General features: G+C 39.9%; 1 protein-coding gene across 8 annotated transcripts in view; it reads right to left on the reverse strand.

Annotated features, from left to right (window-relative positions):
- Positions 1-3546: 3546 nt before the first annotated feature.
- Positions 3547-22381, reverse strand: part of CDC14A (cell division cycle 14A) — a 178345-nt gene continuing 159510 nt past the window's right edge. For all 8 annotated transcript variants that reach the window (XM_061411054.1, XM_061411049.1, XM_061411050.1 and 5 more), the window contains 4 exons: positions 9093-9208; positions 7248-7295; positions 4866-4988; positions 3547-4152 (listed from right to left, as the gene is read on the reverse strand). In XM_061411054.1, the coding sequence (XP_061267038.1) occupies positions 3630-4152; positions 4866-4988; positions 7248-7295; positions 9093-9208 (810 nt within the window). In that variant the 3' untranslated portion in view covers positions 3547-3629. The remainder of the gene's footprint in view (positions 4153-4865; positions 4989-7247; positions 7296-9092; positions 9209-22381) is intronic.

Here is a 22381-nt window from a genome sequence, read left to right on the forward strand (position 1 = left end):
GGGGGAAGGATACTGCAATCTAGATTTCATTTCCTACCTGAGGATTTAAAAACATTTTTTTGCTGAGTGATATAGCACTGGAAAGAAAGACCATCTTATTTAGACAAGAAACCTGTAACAATTACAAAAGCTGCATTGAAACAATGAAGGGAAAACACTCAACCTCCTACTTTATTCTGCATAAAATGGGAATTTCCATCTTAATTTAGACTTTCTGCCAGCAAGCCAGCAACGGTAGGGCTTGGAGCCCTTCCTCTCACAGAGGTTTACTAGGCAAAGATGAAGGAAGGAAAATCGGCTATAAGACACCTATTGTTCTTACTTCCTGGGAGGGTGAGAGGGAGGAAAATGTCCTGCTGGCAATTCTGTTTATAAATGCTTTTCTTTACACTAAGGTAACAAATTTAAGGAGAAAAGGGAAGAGGAGCAGCTGCCCACACAGAATATTACTTTAAATTTCATTATTGGAAAATCACTCTATTCAGGCCAGGAGAGGGATGAGGCACAGGAGGAGAGGTGAAGAAAAATAACAAAATATGGAATGAAGCCAAAATCAAGTTATATAGACAGAGTGGCTACAGGAACCAACATGGGAGCTAGGCAGTCCCCACATTGCCAACAGAAAAGAGGAAAACTGAGATCCAGAACAAGTAGAACGTTATTCTCATCAAACTACCAGTGCTTGTATTGGTAAGTATTCAGCTATCTACCAATCAGGTATTCCTAACTGAATACCAAGCTGAATACCAAGCTAAGTATTCAGCTATAAATGTGGATTACAGCTAAGTCCCCTACATATGAATCTTCAAGTTTTGAACTTTCAAAGACGCAGATGTGCATTCTCATGTCCAATCACATAAGTAAGTTCACATGTCTGGCGCATATTGTCCCACGCATGCATCTTCTACACGGGGTTGTACTTTCATGTACTTTACTGAACAGGACTCTATACGGTACAGTATCTTGATTTCAAGCCCAGGATGTCCAGAAGCAAGCATAAAAGCAGCGGTGATGTAGCTAGTACTGCTAAGAAGCACTAGGACTTGGAGGCCCAGAGAAAGGACAGAGAGAGACAAAAGGAAGAAGTAACTGAAGAACCGAAGAGATTCACGATGCAGGAAACGGCAAGGAGATTTTCTTTGAGGAGGCACTGTTAGTCTTTGAGGCCAGGACCCAACCTACAACAGTACAGGAAGACTGCATCAGCCCTTCAGAATGCAATCCGGTGCTTCCACGTCATCTATGACGAGACAGAAAGAGCTACTACACAGACATCACTGGATTGTTGTTTTCAAGAGGGTAGATAGAATTGAATCCAACAAGGAAACAGAACTTGTGCCATCAACGTAAAGGTATGAGTGAAGTTGCATCTTGCCCTCTGTCTTCTATTGCTGATTATCTTTCGAGTCTTCCATCTCCCATCTCCTCTCCCTCCTCCAGTCAGTAATTCTTGCCTGTTACTTGATGCCAGTATACCAGCTGTACTGTTGTACTGTATTACTGTACTTGTCAAGAATGTTTTCTTTATCTTTCGTGTTTGTTTCTTATGTTTGTGTGAAAAGTATTATAAACCTATTACAGTACAGTACTATATAGCTGATTGCATTATTAATAGTTGGGCACCTAAGCTAACTTTGTTGTACTTAGGAACAAACTGGACTTGTGAATGCACTCTCAGAAGGAACTAGTCCTTATGCAGGGGACTTACTGTACACGAAACCTTTAGCCACAAAATCTGCAAGATATTCAAGTAATTATCTTCATGTTTAACACTTTTTCTGAAAATGGAAAGATTCATACTCTGGTCTAAAAAAAGAGGCTGACCCATAATCAGTATATGAAAACATCGACTGAACTCAACTCCTGTTCTGAAGTACATGACTTGTAAACCTAGTTATGAAAATGTAAATACACTTCATTTTCCATCTAATCCCAGTTACAAGGATTTAAGTTTTATTGATACATGTGTGCCCATAACTTAATGGGATTAGAGTCAAATTAAGGGATAGGGTCGGCTGAGGCTATAATCTATACAGGAATCTCAAGTTGAAAAACATCACCGGGAATAAAATCAGATGGGGGGAATCATATGTGCTAGAAAGGACTCTGGGTGTACAGAGTGGGAAAAAAACTTTGAAAAGAGGCCTCAGGTAGGGATGGGCGTAGTAATGAGTCCAACACACACACGCGCACACATGTATGAGTACGCACACACACTGCATCTTCACATTAGAAAAGTGGTTTCTAAACTGCCATATAAGGAAAGTGGGTCCTCTTAGCTAATACCATGGGGTATGGGTTTTCACAAAAGGCCCTGAGAGGCCCACTGCCACCCGCATGTCTCCTCCTCTTCCCTCCCCTGCAAAGACCCACCTCCCCCAGGATAACGTCACTTCAGTCATGTCTGATTCTTTAAGACCCCATGGATTGTAGTTCACGCCAGGCTCCTCAGTCCATGGGGTTCTCTAGGCAACAATACTGGAGTGGGTTGCCATGCCCTCCTCCAGGAGATCTTCCTGACCCAGGGATCCAGCCCACGTCTCTTATGTCTCCTGCATTGGCAGGTGGGATCTTTACCATTAACGCCACCTGGGAAGCCCCCTCCCAGGGTAAAGGCTGAGGAAGTGTCTGAAGAACAGTGGGCATGAGGGGCACAGGACCACAGCCTTCGCAGAACACTAGGGCTTGCTTGTGCCTGAGTCGAGGCAAGGCTGCATTCTAACACTGATTGACACTGCCTTGTGTAGATCTATTTCTCCGTCCTATTTTGTCCTCATTCTCTTGAATCAAAACTCACATTCCCATAGATCTCAATTCCCTTTGAAGCAATCAACAAATGTGATTAAAGTGACTCTTGACAGGGGGGCGAACCAACAAAATCTTACTTAACTCGGGGAGTTGGTGATGGACAGGGAGGCCTGGCGTGCTGCAATTCATGCGGTCGCAAAGAGTCGGACATGACTGAGCAACTGAACTGAACTAAACTGAACTGAACAAGGATTACTGGTTAAAAAGTGGGCTTGGAGACCGAAATGAAGAACTCATGGGTAAAATGTGTATGGAGATCCTCATCCTATCTCTAGAAGAGTGAGAGCTCATTTTAAACATCTTCCTGTTACCCTGCCTTCCCCTCTCCTATATCCCAGGTACCTACCCATAAACCTTCCTTATCAACACTCTCCATTTGTCATTTAATCAATTCTGAGTCCGTTTCCTGCCAGAAGGTGACACAGTCAAGGGCTTAAATGGTTACTTCTGAGAAGACGCTGTTCATCAGCACCTTACATGCTTAAATACTCCAAATTCATTGATACACAGTGTAGAAAAAGCCGGGATACCACCACAACCACAGCAGATGCTGCCTGTCATGTGACTCAGTCCCCTGACCTTGTACCCTATACTCAGAGTGATTGGAGAATGAACCTGCTGAAAAGTAACTGAAGTCAACAGGGTCCACGATGAAGGGAGTGAGAGCCGCTTCCTTTCCTAGAGACATCACATACAAAGGAGAGGGAAGAGGAGAAGAAAAAGAAGGAGGAAAGAAAACCAGGTTGAAACTTGGCATTTACTTAAGGAGCCAGCGGAATGTGCGTGCAGAGACAGTTTCACTGCACAGAGGGAGGCATAGATCAGAAGGCTTCCTTGGCACTATTAAATTTCTTTGGTGGCAGCCTTGGCTGGGAGGGCAAGGCACAAAAGTTGAGCTCAGGGTTCTGAGGGCCAAGAGGGGATGTCTGCAAACTTGCGGTCCCAGCCAAGGCACAGAAGTCACGTTCAGGGTTCTGAGGGCCAAGAGGTGGTGTCTGCGAACTTACGGGGATTGATCGGCTCAGGAATCTCGCTGAGGAGGAAGACAGGCCGGTGTAGGAGGGCCGCAGGGCGGTGGAGTGCTCCTCGGTGGTCTTAGCGCCGTGGGGGCCCGGCTGACTGCTTGGGGCACTCCCACTGCTGCTGCTACTTCGGCTGTACTGGTTGTTGTTGAGCTCAGGGTAATTTCTGGCAGGCGGCTGGGAGCTGCCATTCAAGAGGTTGGTGAACGGGTTGGCGATGAAACCCATCTTGGAGGGTGATGTGGTCTTTTTGTTCTCTGGATCGTCGGCTGCAGCATTCAAGTTCCCTAGAGAACTGGCTAGCCGGGAGTTTATGGAAAAGCTGAATGAAAAACACAGGTGGGGGCGGGGGGGGGGACATAGATAGCCATGTATACTCATGCAGAGTTCATGTTTCTAAAACACATTAATCAGGACATTAGGGGAAGGCGATGCAGACAGTTCGGATCAATGCAAATGGTGACAGAATAGTTCTTGGTGATCTTACAATATGTGGCCTGTAGTTATACGTGGCAACTTCCTCTGTCAAAATCAGTTAAGACTCTAGAGCAGGCTCACTTTGACCAGAGATCCTGAAATAGAATATGTGGGGGTTCTCTTTGCCCTGAGGCAGGAAGTAAATGAATAGGACTGTGTAAGGGGAGAGCACCGAGCAGCCCTAAGTACAAGATGTAACTTCTATTAATATATATTCAATCCTATGACTACATCAAACATTCCTGCCCTGTTTAGTTCTGCCCCTATGCATCAGGGAGCAGACAACAGTATCATACAATATCAGTCTGTGCAACTGAACACCGTTCCTGGGATCATGGTAGGCCTGCTGTGGAAGGGCATGTTGTACAGCATTCCCTCCATGGCCTTGTCCCCACAATTCAAGACAGGAACAGAAGCCTAGGGGGTCACAGAGCCTCTGGTGGATCCCCGCCCCCGCCACCCTCCCATCCCCTCCTCTGACAAACTTCAGACAAACTGGCAGTCGCTGCTGCCTTCCCTTTCCTCCTGCAGTGCCTCGGGAGAAGAGAGAAAAATTACCTTCTTACACTGGCGCCTGAGGATACAGAGCCTCTGTTTATCCTCTTGGCTGTCACAGAAGGGGACAAAGCCACTTTCGAGGTCTTCAAAGGAGATGCAGATCCTTGTGGGGAAGAACCCAATCTTTGTGGGGGAAAACGGGCAAAGAATCACACAGGAACTGTGTTATCGTAACATTCAGTCATCAACCAGGACAAAGTAAACTAACAAATGTTAAAGAGATCAGGTCAGGTCCTAACAACAGCAGCCGACACTGACGCAGCTCTCAGTCTGAGCCGGGCGCTCATCTCAGACCTTACAGGCATTAACTCAGCTCATCCTCACAACAACCCTACAAGGGAGGCGAAGACTGCACTTTGCAAGTCAGCAAAGCCTCTCAGCGAATGAGAAGAGGCAGAGCTGGGATTTAAATGCAGGAACCAAAGTCCCATGGTAACCATGATCCTGCCATCCTTGGTCACTTCCCTCCCTTGGACTGGCGTTCATTCCTCCCGAGTCCTTAGATTCTACTTCTGTATATTTTAAATCTCTCCTCTCCTTTCCAAGACTGGAAAGATTTACTGCAGCTGCCCGGGGTAAGCATCATTATTTCTTATCCTTACTCCTAGTAGCCCCTTTTAATCTTGTTCCTGGAAACTCACATTCTGAATAGCCTCTAGCAAAATCTAAGATATCTAATCATGTCGATTCACTATTTAAACCATTTAATCTTTCCTCAGTGTCCAAAAAGACTAAACTTCTTGGCTTGGCTTATAAAACCCTCTGAAATCTGGTATTTTCCAATTCTCCACACTTTCCCACCATTCCTCTACTCCAGCTACATAAAATGCTCTGAGATACCTGGATGGATGACATCAATACCCCTGTCCAGTTTACATACACTATTTTCCCTGCCCTTACCTCACCCCCACACACACTTTTCCCGTCCACTGCCATCTGACTCACTCCTATTGCTTAGCCTTTCATAATAGGCCAATCAGCTGCTACCTCTTACAGCAAGCCTTCACTGAATTCCCAGGTGGGGTCAGCATGCAGCTTCATCATATATTCTCACAGTAAATCATAGCTTCTTATACCATCTTGAATTATTTGATACTGTCTACTTTCCTCAAAAGAAGCTCCCTCAGGAGCAAAGAACTTTCTCTCACTTCAATTCCCAGTGACTAGCACAGTGCCAGACTCAGAGCAGGTGCTCAGTAAATGTTTGCTGAGTGAACACAGAGGGAAAATTGACCCAAGTCTGGACAGTCAAGGCCCAGTCATGGTTTTAATACCAAATCTGTTTTGTCCTGGACAGGTATTTTAATGAAGAGGGACTCTTTTCCCTATCTGCTACAGAAAAGCTGCTTTACTTGTACTCTTCCTTTCATCATCTTCCCTCCAAACAGGAGCGTACAATATGGTTTGTCTTTAAATTAAGGTCAGAAGAAGTTGAACAGGGAAGCAGCCCCAGCTTCTGGATAAGTCTGGGTCATATCAGAACTGCTCCAGTAAGCAACCCTAAACCTACAGCTGAATGAGAACAGGGATGAGGAATGTATTAGCTTTTTCCCCATCTGTTCATGACAGTTTTGGTCAAATATCTCTACAACCCTCACCAAGGCCTATGCGCAATCCTGATACCACCGAGACCACCAGGAAGTGTTCGGGGAACATTTTTCCAAAGAAAACCACTAACGTTTCCTCCTCTAATGGAGACTCGGGAAGGAAATAAAACTAGGAAACAAAGGAAGGGAACAGACACATGCAAAAATAGGAGGAAAAAAGAACAGAAATGTCAAAAATTCAAGGCAAAATCTATCACAGGCTTGAAAGGCATGTTCCAGAGCAACTCTGGTTTACTAAGAGATCCCACCATATGCTGGGCACACAGGGTACACTGGCATCGCTCCCACAGCCATGCAGCCTTGCGGGCACCTCAGGAAAACAAAACTCTTGCTCATCATGAGCATTAACTATAAAGCCAATTATAATAATCTGGAACAGAAACAAAGGAATTTTAAAAGTGAAAAGCTATGTGCAGCTTATTTCCATGGGCTTAAAGTTGTGAAATGTATCTAAAGGGTCATCATCTAGTAATAGTTCAAGGTCTCTGCCACGGCCATGGCTCTCAGTGGCCTAGGTCACTCCCAATGGCAATATGTGTGTGCTCAGTCATGTCCGACTGTAGCCCGCAGGCTCCTCTGTCCAGGGGATTTTCCAGGCAAGAATACTGGAGTGGGTTGCCATTTCCTTCTCTCAACCCAGGAATAGAACCCCCATCTCATATATCTCTTAATGTCTCGGCAGGCATATTCTTGACCACTGAGCCACCTGGGGAGCCCCATCTAAAGGGTAGCATTTGCCTATAATCTACTAGAAATTCAACTTGGTTGACAGTACCTGGAAGGCTGGGACACTGCTCTTGGATGCCCTTTCATATCCTCCAACCTACAGAAACCAAAGACAAATGTTCACTCATCACCAGGGTCACATATTTAAGCCAAGACCAAAAGCCACATCCTCTGGAGTCAGACCAGCAAAATTATTAAATGGGCAAGAGGGATAGACCTTGCAAATGGATATTAGTATTTATTTACTTTATAAGTCCTAAAGCCAGTGGGAAATCCATTTTAGTCATTTTGTTTCATCTTGAATTTCATTTACAGTAAAATTCTTTTTCATCAGAAGCTGGTACTGCATCTATTCAGAGTGAGGGAAAAAAAAAGTTTGATGATGGGGCCATGATGCTGTTAAGAAAAATTATATTCAGAAAAATGAGAAAATTTATAAGGATGAAAAGAAAGAGATAAACACCATCTTGGAATGAGCCTTCTCAAGTCTAGTGAAGCTTCTCTTGCTTCTTTTGCCATTTTATCAGCCAAGTTATACCACAACTTATCCCTTCCTCCCACTTATGGCTTCTTACAAATCAAATATAAATCTGTTGGAAATTAATTTTAATTAACATAAAGCACTTTCTTAGAGTTTCAAGGAAAAATGGTGAATAACAAAGATTGGTAATATATTTACTGATCTTGAAGAAACTTCCAGTAAGACAGTATATACAGTGAAAAGAATATGGACTTTGAAGTGTGCTGGGTTTGAATACCAGCTAGGGAGCGATTTACCTTCTCTAATCTCAAGCAACCAACACAAATATAGGTAACGATGCCACCTTCTGTGTTTACTCAGTTAATCTTCATGTCCAAACTAGGTACCTAGCGAAACTCCTGGCCCCATAGCAGTTCGTCGGTAGATCTACATTTCCTTAACCTCTCAGTGGCAGTTGGTGAGTATCACTAAGTACCAGATTTTCTATTCCATCTTCCCATCTTACTATATAAAACAATTACCTCAACTTCAAGCTATATACGAACCTTCATATTTCAGGGCAGGAAACCAGTACTCAAAGCATAGATAATGATCTGACCAGACCCAATCTGACTTAAGTGTTATAATCCCTCCAGATAATACATAAAACTAAATTCTCTGTGAGTAGTCTGCTCGACATTTATCATAGCAAAATAGCCTTCTTGCTATGCATTTCTCTCACTTAAAAGTCAAAGGAAAATAACCATTTCCCATGATACTCATTTGTGGACTTGCCACCTCTTACATTACAATAAAGAATCTTGATATTTAGAGATGTTGAACCTACATTAATTCTGAAGCTTTATTTCTTCCACTTAGTCTGAATTAGCAGAAGATTTCAAAGGTTGTGGTCTGAAGTTAAGTCCCACCAGCTGATTCTGATGAGTAATTTCAGATCTCCAAACTAAGATTGTTTGTAACTTAACAGACAGGAATTGCTTATTCAATTCCCAGAAATAGGAAGTCGGGCTAACGAGTGAGGGTATACCAACAGCTCGGCATACAATACCTTCCTGCACACTCTAGATTAAATACAAATGCTTGGCACACCTCTGAGGATTCGGCACAGAAGAAGAAGCCCATTCACAGGAAAAGAGTGGCATTCCTAACAGAATTTTGAACAGAGTCCCAGAGACAACCAACCACAGCGTGGCAATTTTAGGGGGAATTCCAGAAATTAAGATGCAGCAGCTGCTTTCGATAAGCTTCTAAAATGTATCTACTCCCCACAACATTAATAAATAACACAAAATAGTAATAAACCAAAAAATGAGAGGTAAACATGGTACTTATAGAATGATAACCAAAAGAGATTAAATATTCTACCCACACATGGAGGTAAAATATAAACTTAAAAGTTTAAAATAGATCTACCTAAATGCACAGGATGGTGAGGTGCGGGGCTGTCTCTGACTTTTTAAGGCACGTAGTTTGTCTCCCTGGGTTATATTATTTTTCATTTCCACATCTTCATCCTCTTCTAAATTATTCTGAAAAAAAAATTCATGTTCCACAGAAAGGTCATTACAAATAATTCTACTTTATATAGAATTCTTAATCGCTTATAGATTCTCTCTGTATATGGAATATATTTTACATAGATTATCTAAAAAGAATAAAAGCACTACAAATTCAGCAATGGTCACATAGATACTAAAGAACATGGTATTAATCACCAATTAAATATACTAGTCAAATTCCAAATCAAAGAAGCATGATTATGGCTGCGGTAAATTTAGAAGGAGCTTTGTTGCAATGGACCACAACGACGGAGACTTTCTTGCAGACAAAATCACACTTCGGAATACAGCTTAGATATAAGCTGGCTCAAAAGACACAGTACAAATATTTTCCAGAAGTTATCAGAATCCATCACTGCAAATTCCATAATTTGTTTATATAAGTGACAGATAAAACAACTTAGGATATCTATACAGTAACTTACTAACATCATTTAACACTAGTAAAAGCACTCAAGATTCTTCCAAAAGGAGTTAAACCTTACTAGCCTGGGAAAGTGTGTTGCCTGATGAAATAAGTCTTACAGTTGGAAATAAATATATAAGTACCACACTAGTTCTTTTCGCATGCCAGCTCACATTTAATTCTCATAACCCAGGGAGTGGGGATAGGGAGGGCACTGATACTCTTAATTTCAAGACGAGAAAAGGAGGTGCTAGTGGAATGTAAGAATATTACCTAAGCTCCCCTAAACTCTTCATGACAGAGCTATGATTTTAAAATCAGGTTTTCTGTCCTCAGATACAATGTTCTTTCTAAAATACATGCCACTGCACACTAACTTTGCACCATAACAACTGTATTTTGTTTTTTCCTTACCTGAAAAAAAATCAAAAGGTTTACATTTGCTAAGATCATTTCTAGCCATAAGTCTCCTTTCCTCTTTAAAGCTAGAATTCTTATTTGATGAAAGATGTACAAAAATACACTTCCCTCTGTCACATTCTAGTCATTTTTGATGGCCATTCCTGAATCAAAACACTTTTTGTTCCCTGCCGCCTATGTTGGGGTCCATGGATGCATCTGGAGCTTAGTAGGCATGTCTTGGGTAAAAAGATTACACCTCATTACTACAGCTCTGATCTTAGAAAAAAAGACAAAGGAAATACACAGCCAAAAAAAAAAAAAAGAAAGAAATACACAGCCAGTAGGGAAGAAAAAGAAATGAAGATGAAAGCTTCCCAGAGGAAGCAATTCCTTAGCCGAGTCTTAAAGAGGGAGTACTTGTGAAGCAAGCCAAACCAAGCCAACAGGAAGGGCCGTCCTAGCAAAGAACATTAGTTCAACAGTCACGGGATCATGGAACCTCAAAGTCAGGGGGTTCTCTTAGAGTCACCGAGATATGTCTACCTATAAAGTCCCAAGAAATCAATTATACTATTCATCTTTGTCCATTCAGTCCCTGTGGGAGTAAATCCACTTTCACTCAAGGAAGCCTGCAGGAATAGAGATCAGGCATGCCTGCAGGCTAGACTTCCAAGCAGGACGGCACATCTCAGAAGTTGAGCTTAGCTTCACCTAGCACCCAACATGCTGCGTTGGTAAGAGTTACTTGCTCCTGATGGAAGGACAGCACAGCCAAGAGTCTCCAGAATATGAGGAGAACCAAGAAGAATATGAAAGTGAAAGTTGCTTGGTCATCTCCAACTCTTTGCAAACCCATGGACTACACAGTCCATGGAATTCTTCAGGCCAGACTACTGGAGTGGGTAGCCTTTCCCTTCTCCAGGGGATCTTCCCAACCAAGGGATCAAACCCAGGTCTCCCACATTATAAGCCTCCATATTAGGCAAGGAAACCTTCTGGAAGGCCGGACAGGATTTTCACCCCAATCAGTTTCACAGTCTAATGAGTGTCTTTGTGGGCAAGCCAGGAATGCTCGTTTGTTCATTCAACAAGGAAGATCTTTATGTTCCCAGCTCTGAAGTGCCTTCAAAAGTCTAAGGAAAGTGATCCTCAACTTGAGACTGCAATATTCAACCTATCTGTCAAGTGTAAAGGTAGAACAAAGGTACAAAAATTTACCTCTTACACACTCTTTCTGGGAAAATTATTATAGGATGTGCTTCAGGGAAAAAAAAGAAGACAGTGTGAGATCCAGGAAAATCAGGGACCCAACTGAAGAGTGTGAAGAAAAGGTCTTGGGTCAGAACTCTATGTCTGCACTAGAGAACAGTTAGTCCAGGTTGGAAGGTATAAGCGTCCTCAGGAAAAGAATGGACTTGGTAAGATTTTTTTGCTGTGTTGAGATTTTGAAAATTTTTAAATTGCTTGGCACAATTTGTGGTGGGGGGAGGGGGTACAGAGAGTAACATTCTGTTTTCCCAAATATATAGAAAACCATGCAAATAAAAACGGCAAATAACTCTAGGGAAAAAAGAGAGCTTCAACAAAGGAAACAGTCATAGTGGGCTATTAAGCTCAACAGTGAGCAATATTTACATAGTAATAATGTATACATTATTTAGGTTTAACCAAAATTATAACTATATTGGGAAGCTGGAGGAGTAAAGGTAATTGCAAGGTAGAAGAATTATTCTTGTCCACCATAACCAGGAGACAATAGGAAAATGCCCATAATTGATAAATTTTTAAAAATAGTGTTATTGTAAGACACTTAGAAATATGACAGGGAAAATATTAGTATAATTTGCTTAAAGGTTTTCCCCCTTTGAGAGTGGGTCTGGGAATACAGCAAGGTGGGATAGGGAACTGATTTTCTTTTTTATCAGAATTCAATACTTTTGAAATTTCAAAAACTGTTGTCATGATTTTTAAAAATAAAAATTAATTTTAAAATATACAGTTAAAGTAACTATTTTTATATTATAGTTATGTGTGTTTCTCTCTCCTGATGCTGCTGCTAGGTCACTTCAACCTGTGCGACCCCATAGACGGCAGCCCACCAGGCTTCCCGTCCCTGGGATTTCCAAGCAAGAACACTGGAATGGGTTGCCATTTCCTTCTCCAATGCATGAAAGTGAAAAGTGAAGTGAAGTCACTCAGTTGTGCCTGACTCTTAGTGACCCCATGGACTGCAGCCTACCAGGCACCTCCATCCATGGGATTTTCCAGGCAAGAGTACTGGAGTGGCGTGCCATTGCCTTCTCTGGTTTATCTCTCCTACTTTATTATAAATCTTAAAGGTGAACATTTTTTTAATTATAATACATTTTAAACACATAGAAAACAAGTAAATGATGTAACAGCCAGTCATGTACCTTACTACCCAGAATTAACATATTTTTTTCTTAAGTTCCTTAAGGAGTTTACTTCAGTACACTAGCTCTCAAAGAAAAAGAAAACATTATATATTAAGTCCCAGCTCTCAACCTCTGGAGAAGGAAACCATGACTTTTCCAAAGAAAAAAAATATATTTTACCACATAGTACTTGTTTGTCATAGGCAACAAAAAACTACAGAAAATATTATCTCAAAAAAAAATATTAAAGCCACCTACATACTTATCTTCAAAGTAAAACACACTAGCATTCTGTCATATAGTCTTCCAGACTTTTCCCCGTGGCACACATACCCTACCAACACATTTCTTCCTCACAAAAGGAGGCTGAATTAAACATGCTTCTTTGTAACTTACTTTTTCACTTAAATGTACTGTGGAAGTGTTTCAGGGCAAATTTTTAAGATCCTCTACATTATCATTTTTATGGTTCTATAAAATTCCACTGTCTAGATATATCAGATTTTATATATTTTGCCCTCGGCCAGGCTGTTTTCTGTCTTTCATCATTATAAACAGTTCCAACAAACATCCTTCTATACAAGCACATGGTTTTTGAACCCATCCTATTATTGCTGCCTTAAGATAAATGGATAGAAGTGGAATTGCTAGATTAAAGTCTCCTGCTGTATATTATCAAACCACTCTCCAAAAAGACTACACCATTTTAAATTCCAACTAGCAATGTTTAAGAGCTTTTTAATCCCCAGAACCCTTGCTAATACAGCATACATTTCTTTAATCTCACATAACCTGATGGGCATAAATAGCATCTGTGTTTTCTTTATTCCTAAGGAAGTAGAACATTTTTTTTTATGTTTACCAACCATAAGGCCTCCCATTTTATTTGTGTACATGGAGTTCTCAGGTTGATTTTTGAGAGTTCTTTACATTAAAAAAAAACCAAAATCCTCATTTGAATGTGACACAATTATTTCCTCTTAGTTGATTACTATGAGGTTAGTAAATTAGAGAGATCAAGACTGGTGGGAAGGAACAGCAGTCGTCTGATGAGAGATGACAGATTGGACCAGGCAAGGAGAACTGCTTGGAAATCAGGACCTGGGGAAGGAAGAGGGAGGGAAAAAGAACTGGACACACAGTAGAGGTCTGGAAAAATCTGCTAAAATCTAAATCATGGAGTTTTTATTATTATTATTTTTTTTTTGGTCTCAATCACCCCTTATTTTATTTCTGTGGCTACTGTAAGAAGTTTTAGCCATTTTTAGGATGAAGAATATAAAACATATGAGCTACAAAATTCTTAGTAAATGATTGACAGCCTTCAAACTCTTGACAAAAATAGTTATACACAATGTTATTCAAAACACATTTAAATTAAATTACAAAATTAATTTAAACAAAAAGCCCCACACACCTATGGTCAGTTAATCTTTGACAAAGGAGCCAAGAACATACAATGGGAAAAAGACAGTTTCTTCAGTAAAGGGTGCTAGGAAAGTTGGACAGTTGAATGTAAATCAATGAACATACCCTCTCATCACACACAAAAATAAACTCAAAAATAACTTAAAGACTTAAACGCAAGACACCATAAAACTCCTAGAAAAGGTCATAGGCAAAATATTCTCAGACATAAATCATACCTATGTTTTCTTAAATGTCTCCCAAGGCAATAGAAATAATAACAAAAAAAAAAAACAAATGGGGCCTAATCAAACTTACAAGACTTGCACAGCAAAGAAAACCATAAACAAAAAGACAACCTACAGGATGGGAGAAAATATCTGCAAAAAATGCAACTGACAAGGGTTTAATCTCCAAAATACACAAAATATCAAACAACCTGATTGAAAAATGAGCAGAAGATCTAAATGGACATTTCTCCGAAGAAGAAATACAGATGGCCAACAGGCACATGAAAAGATGCTCAACAATGCTAATTAGAGAAATGCAAATCAAAACTACAATGAGATGCACCTCACACCGTCAAAAAGTCTACAAATAACAAATGCTGGACAGTGTGTGGAGAAAAAGGAACCCTCCTACACTGCTGGTATGAATGTAAGTTGGTGCAGCCACTGTGAAAAACAGTATAGAGGTTTCCTCAGAAAACTAAAAATAGAATTACCATATGATCCAGGAATCCCACTCCTGGGTGTATATTGACAAAACTTTAATTCAAAAAGATACATACACCTTTATGTTCACAGCAGCACTACTGACAATAGCCAAGACATGGAAACAACCTACATGTCCATCAACAGATGAATGGATAAATATATAATAGAATACTGCTGCTGCTGCTGCTAAGTCGCTTCAGTTGTGTCTGACTCTGTGTGACCCCATAGACGGCAGCCCACCAGGCTCCCCCGTCCCTGGGATTCTCCAGGCAAGAACACTGGAGTGGGTTGCCATTTCCTTCTCCAATGCATGAAAGTGAAAAGTGAAAGTGAAGTCGCTCAGTTGTGTCTGACCCTCAGCGACCCCATGGACTGAGCCTACCAGGCTCCTCCATCCATGGGATTTTCCAGGCAAGAGTATTGGAGTGGGGTGCCATTGCCTTCTCCAAATAGAATACTACTCAGTCATAAAAGAGAACAAAATAATGTCAACATTATTTTGGATAATGTATGCAACTAGAAATTATCACACTAAGTGAAGTAAGTCAGAAAGACAAACACCATATGATATCACTTATATGTAGAATCTAAAATATGACACAAATGAAACCATCTACAAAACAGAATCAGAATCATGGACATAAAGAAGAGACTGGTGATCGCCAAGGGGAAGGGGTTGGGATAGAGTGTGAGGGATGGAGTGGGAGGCTGGGGTTAACAGATGCAAATTATTATATATAGAATGGACAAATGACAAGGTCCTACTGGTAGAGCACAGAGAAGTATATTCAATATCTTATTGCAAACCATAATAGAAAATAATGTAAAAAATGAATGTATGCATATGTATAATTTTGCTATATAGCAGAAATTAACAGAACATTGTAAATGAACTATACTTGTTTTCAAAATATTTTTGAAAAGAAACAAAAAGCTAATATAGAAGGGGATTTGAGCTTCCTGGAACCCTGAAAAAGACATGCAGATGGGCATATAACCAAAGCCTGTATTTATTAGGGCACCTATAACACAAATTATGGGGCTTTCCAGGTGGTACAGTGGTGAAGAATCTGCCTGCCAATGCAGGAGATGAAACAGATGAGGGTTTGATCCCTGGGTCATGATGATATACTGGAGAAGAAAATGGCAACCCACTCCAGTATTCCTGCCTGGAAAATTCCATAGACAGAGGAGGCTGGTGGGCTACAGTCCATGGAATTGCTAAGAGTAGGATACAGCTGAGCACAAGTGCAACATATACTGGGTCATAAGCACCTGCGTGGGGGAAAATGTATTAGAAAATATAGCTCCATTTGCCATGAGGCATAAGTCAATCCCAAGAACTGATAGACCTGGGGGATTCTGAGGCTGTTTTCTGATCAGGTACTATTAGACCTCATTCTTTATACCAAATTCATTCCTCATGATGACTAATGATGAACAAAGCCACAAACAACAAAGGTTAACCCAGCCCTCCCTGTGCTCTTGGGCTTCAGCCCCTCTCTCCAGAGTCTCAGTGCAACCCCCACTCCCTGCTCTCAGCTGCTCTAGGAGCAGCAGATCCCCTGAAACAAAGCCACATGATTGCTGGTGATGGTGAAGAAGCCTAGTCCAGGGAAGACCTTATGTTTTGGCTCCCCCAAGGAAAGAGGTCTGCTCTTAGGCTCCCTGTTGCACTCCTGAAGGTCTGAGCATCAGCAGCTTTTCATTTGGATACCAGCCTGCCTTACATAAAGACAGGAAAATGAGAGTCAACTAAAACACATAAAGAAAGAGCATTTTAAAAGATATTCTTGGGTGGCAGCAGGCAGTGGGAGTGGCAGCCATGCCATGTGGCTGCTGGGGCCGCTGTGCCTGCTGCTGAGCAGCACCACAGAGATCAAGCCCTGAGTGTTTGGAGTGGGAGCGCTGACTCCAAGACCCCTGACTACCAGAGAACTAACCCTAGGGAGTATCAAATAGTGAGAACTCACACAAAGGAAACCACTTGAATACAAGACCCGGCATCACCCAACCACCAGTAGCACCCTGTGCAGGACGCCCATCGAAACAACAGACAAAACAGAAATACATCACCAGACAGGACTACCACCTCACTCAGCCTTGCCCATCAGAGGAAAAACAAACAAACAAGCAAAAACTCAGCACAAATCTCACCCTATATGAAGCTTACACAAACCACCAGACCAACCTTAGGAGGGCAGAAACCAAACGGAAGAAAGAATTCAACCTTCTTCAAGGAAAGAATTCAACTTTCCTTGAAGCCTGGGAAAAAGAGACATCAAACACAATAAGTTAAAAAAATAAAAATAAAAAGGCAGAGAAATACTGCACAAATGAAGGAATAAACTAGGAACACAGACGTCCAAATAAATGAAGAGGACACAGACAAACTACCTGAAAAAGAATTCAGAATAATGATAGTACAGGTGATCAAAAACTTTTGAAAACAAAATGGAGAAAATGCAAGAATCAATTAACAAAGACCTAGAAGAATTAAAGAATAAACATAGAGAGACAAATAACACAATTACTGAAATTAAAAATACTCTAGAAGGAATCAATAGCAGAATATCTGAAGCAGAAGAACGAATCAGTGAGCTGGAAGATAAAATGGTGGAACTAACTTCTGAAGAGCAGAATAAAGGACAAAGAATGAAAAGAGCTGAGGACAGTCTCAGAGACCTGACCATATCAAACACACCAACATTTGAATTATAGGGGTCCCAGAAGAAGAGAAAAAGAAAGGGTATGAAAAATTTTTTGAAGAGATTATAGTTTAAAATTTCCCCAACATGAAAACGGAAATAGTCAATCAAGTCCAAGAGGCACAGAGTCCCATACAGGAAACCCCAGGAGAAACACACCAAGACACATACTAATCAAACTAACAAAGACTAAACACAAAGAAAGAATATTAAAAGCAGCAAGGGAGAAGCAACAAGTAACATACAAGGGAAACATATATTTAACAGCTGATCTTTCACCAGAAACTCTGAAGGCCAGAAGGGAATGGCAGGATATATTTAAAGTACTAAAAGGGAAAAATCTACAACCAAGATTACTGTGCCTGGCAAGGATATCATTCAGAATTGATGGAGAAATAAAAAGCTCTTCAGACAAGCAAAAGTACCATCAAACCAGTTTTACAACAAATATTAAAGGTATTTACATAGTCAAGAAATACAAGAGAGGAACAAAGATCTACAAAATCAACCCCAAACAATTAAGAAAATGGAAGAGGAACATATATATCAATAATTACTTTAAATGTAAATGGGTTAAATGCTCCAACCAAAAGACACAGACTGGCTGAAAGGATACAAAAACAAGACCCATATATATGCTGTCTACAAGAAACCAACTTCAGACCTCAAGACACATATAGACTGAAAGTGAGAGGATGGAAAAATATATTCCATGCAAATGGGAAGCAAAAAAGCTGGAACAGCAATCTTCATATCAGACAAAATAGACCTTAAAATAAAGAAGATTACAAGAGATAAGGAAGGACTCTACATAATGATCAAGGGATCAATCAATGCAAGAGGAAGACATAACAATTGTAAATATCTACACACCCAACATAGAAGCACCTCAATACATAAGACAAACACTAACAGACATAAAAGGAGAAATTGACAGTAACACATTAATAGTAGGAGACTTTAACACCCCACTCACACCAATGGACAGATCATCAAAACAGAAAATTAATAAGGAAACACAAATCTTAAGTGATACATTAGATGACATGGATCTCATTGATATCTTCAGGACATTTCATCCAAATGCAGAAGAATACACCTTCTTCTCAAGCATACATGGAACATTCTCCAGGATAGACCACATCTTGGGTCACAAATCAAACCTCAGTAAATGTAAGAAAACTGAAATCGTATCAAGCATCTTCTCCAACCACAATGCTATGAGACTAGATATCAATTACAAGAAGAAAAGTGTAAGGAACACAAACACGTGGAGACTAACAACACGCTTCTAAATAACCAACAGGTTAGTGAAGAAATCAAAAGGGCACTCAAAAAAATGTCTAGAAACAAATGACAATGAAAACATGACAACTCAAAACCTATGGGATGCAGCAAAAGCAGTTCTAAGAGGGAGGTTTATAGCAATACAATCCTACCTCAAGAAACAAGAAAAACATCAAATAGACAACCTAACTTTACACCTAAAACAACCAGAAAAAGAACAAAAAACACCCCTCAAATTAGTAGAAGGAAAGAAATCAAAAAGATACAAGCAGAAATAAATGAAAAAGAAACGAAAGAAACAACAGTTAAGATTAACAAAACTAAAAGCTGGTTCTTTGAGAAGATAAACAAAATTGACAAACCTGTAGCCAGACTCATCAAGAAAAAAAGAGAGAAGAATCAAATCAACAAAATTAGAAATGAAAAAGGAGAGGTTACAACAGACAATGCGGAAATACAAAGGATTATAAGAGACTATTATGAACAACTAATAACGGAGAAGGCAATGGCACCCCATTCCAGTACTCTTGCCTGGAAAATCCCATGGACGGGGGAGCCTGGCAGGCTGCAGTCCATGGGGTCGCTGAGGGTCGGACACGACTGAGCGACTTCACTTTCACTTTTCATTTTCATGCATTGGAGAAGGAAATGGCAGCCCACTCCAGTGTTCTTGTCTGGAGAATCCCAGGGACGGGGAAGCCTGGTGGGCTGCCATCTATGGGGTCACACAGAGTCTGACACGACTGAAGTGACTTAGCAATATGGTAATAAAATAGATAACCTGGAAGAAATGGACAGATTCTTAGAAAAGTTCAATCTTCCAAGACTGAACCAGGAAGAAATAGAAATTATGAACAACCCAATTACAAGCACTGAAATTGAAGCTGTGATTAAAAAAATATCTCCCAAAAAACAAAAGCCCAGGACCAGGTGGCTTCACAGGAGAATTCTATTAAACATTTAGAGACGAGCTAATGCCTATCCTTCTAAAACTCTTTCAAAAAATTGCAGAGGAAGGAACACTTCCAAACTCATTCTATGAGGCCACCATCACCCTGATACCAAAACCAGACAAAGACAACACACAGAAAGAAAACTACACACTAATATCACTGATGAATATAGATGCAATGATCATAAACAAAATTTTAGCACAGAATTCAGCAACACATCAAAAAGCTCATACACAATGATCAAGTTGGGTTTATTCCAGGGATGCAAGGATTCTTCAATATATGCAAATCAATCAATGTGATACACCATATTAACAAATTGGAAGATAAAAACCATATGATAATTTCAATAGAAAAGCTTTGACAAAATTCAGCACCTATGATTAAAACTCTTCAAAAAATGGGCATAGAAGGAACCTACCTCAACATAGTAAAGGCCATATATGATAAGCATACAGCAAACATTATTCTCAGTGGTGAAAAACAGAAAGCATTCCCCTAAGAGCAGGAACAAGACAAGGGGGTCCATTTTTGCCATTATTATTCAACATAGTTCTGGAAGTCCTAGCTACAGCAATCAGAGAAGAAAAGAAATAAAAGGAATCCAGTTCAGAAAAGAAGTAAAACTCTCACTGCTTGCAGATGACATGATACTGTACATAGAAAACCCTAAAGATAGTAACAGAAAATTACTAGAGCTAATCAGTGAATTTAGCAAAGTTGCAGGATACAAAATCAATACACAGAAATCACTTGCATTTCTATATACTAACAATGAAAAATCAGAAGGAGAAATTAAGGAACCAATCCCATTCACCACTGAAACAAAAAGAATTAAATATATAGGAATAAACTTACCTAGAGACAAAAGAACTGTACACAGAAAATTGTAAGACTAATGAAAGAAATAGATGACATAAACAGATGGAGAGATATTCCATGTTCCTGGGTAGGAAGAATCAATATTGTGAAAATGACTATACTACCAAACACAATCTACAGATTCAATGTGATCCCTATCAAATTACCAATGGCATTTTTCACAGAACTAGAACAAAAAATTTCACAATTCATATGGAAACACAAAAGACCCCAAATAGCCAAAGCAGTCTTGACAAAGAAGAATGGAGCTTGATGAATCACCTTCTTGACTTTAGATTATACTACAAAGCTACAGTCATCAAGACAGTATGGTACTGGCCCCAAAACAGAAATGTAGACCAATGGAACAAGATAGAAAGCCTAGAGATAAACCCATGCACCTCTGGGTACCCTATTTTTGACAAAAGAGGCAAGAATATACAATGGGGCAAAGACAGCCTCTTCAATAAATGGTGATGGGAAAACTGGACAGCTCCATGTAAAAGAATGAAATTAGAATACTTCCTAACACCATGCACAAAGATAAAGTGGATTAAAGACCTAAATGTAAGAACAGAAACTACAAAACTCTTAGAGGAAAACACAGGCAGAACACTTGATGACATAATCAAAGCAAGATCCTCTATGACCCTCCTCCTAGAGTAATGGAAATAAAAACAAATGTAAACAAGTGGGACCTGATTAAACTTAAAAGCTTTTGCATAGCAAAGGAAACTATAAGCAAGGTGAGAAGACAATCCTCAGAATGGGAGAAAATAATAGCAAATGAAACAACTGACAAACAATTAATTTCCAAAATATAGAAGCAGCTCATACAACTCAATACCAGAAAGCAAACAACCCAATCAAAAAGTGGGAAAAAGACCTAAACAGACATTTCTCCAAAGAAGATATACACATGGCTAAGAAACACATGAAAAGATGCTCAATATCGCTCATTATTAGAGAAATACAAATCAAAACTACAATGAGATATCACCTCACACCAGTCAGAATGGCCCTCATCAAAAAGTCCACAAACAATAAATGCTGGAGAGGGTGTGGAGAAAAGGGAACGCTCTTACACTGTTGGTGGAAATGTAAATTGATAAAGCCACTATGGAAGACAGTGTGGAGATTCCTTAAAAGACAAAGAATAAAACCATCATATGACCCAGTAATCCCACTGATAAGCATACACCCTGAGGAAACCAAAATTGAAAGAGACACATATATCCCGATGTTCAATGCAGCATTATTTACAATCACTAGAACAGGGAAGCAACCTAGATGTTCATCAACAGATGAATGGATAAAGAAGTTGTGGTACATATACACAATGGAATATTACTCAGTCATAAAAAGAAATGCATTTGAGTTAGTTCTAATGAGGTGGATGAACTTAGAACCTATTATATAGAGTGAAGTGAGTTAGAGAAAGATAAATACCATATTCTAATGCATATATATGGAATCTAAAAAAATGGTACTGAAGAATTTATTTACAGGCCAACAATGGAGAAGAAGACATAGAGAACAGACTTATGGACATGGGGAGAGGAGAGGAGAGGATGAGATGTACAGAAAGAGTAACATGGAAACTTACATTACTGTATGTAAAACAGATAGCCAACGGGAATTTGCTGTATGGCTCAGGAAACTCAAACAGGGTCTCTGTATCAACCTAGAGGGGTAGGATAGGGAGGGAGATAGGAGGGAGGTTCAAAAGAGAGGGGATATATGTCTACCTATGGCTGATTCATGTTGAGGTTTGACAGAAAACAGCAAAATTCTGTAAAGCAATTATCCTTCAATAAAAAATAAATTAATATAAAAAAACTTTTAAGCTATTCTTATTAACAGGTAATGGTCTAGCTAAAGAGCAAATAATAGCATAAAATATGAAGATGTACTTTATTCTACAATTTGTCCACTATATACAGACAAGATGAAAACCAAAATCAAATAAATTGTGCCCACAAATTTCAGTTGGATAAATTACTGACC

This window comes from Bos javanicus, chromosome 3 (assembly GCF_032452875.1).
Source record: "Bos javanicus breed banteng chromosome 3, ARS-OSU_banteng_1.0, whole genome shotgun sequence".
NCBI classification, from domain to species: Eukaryota; Metazoa; Chordata; class Mammalia; order Artiodactyla; family Bovidae; genus Bos; species Bos javanicus.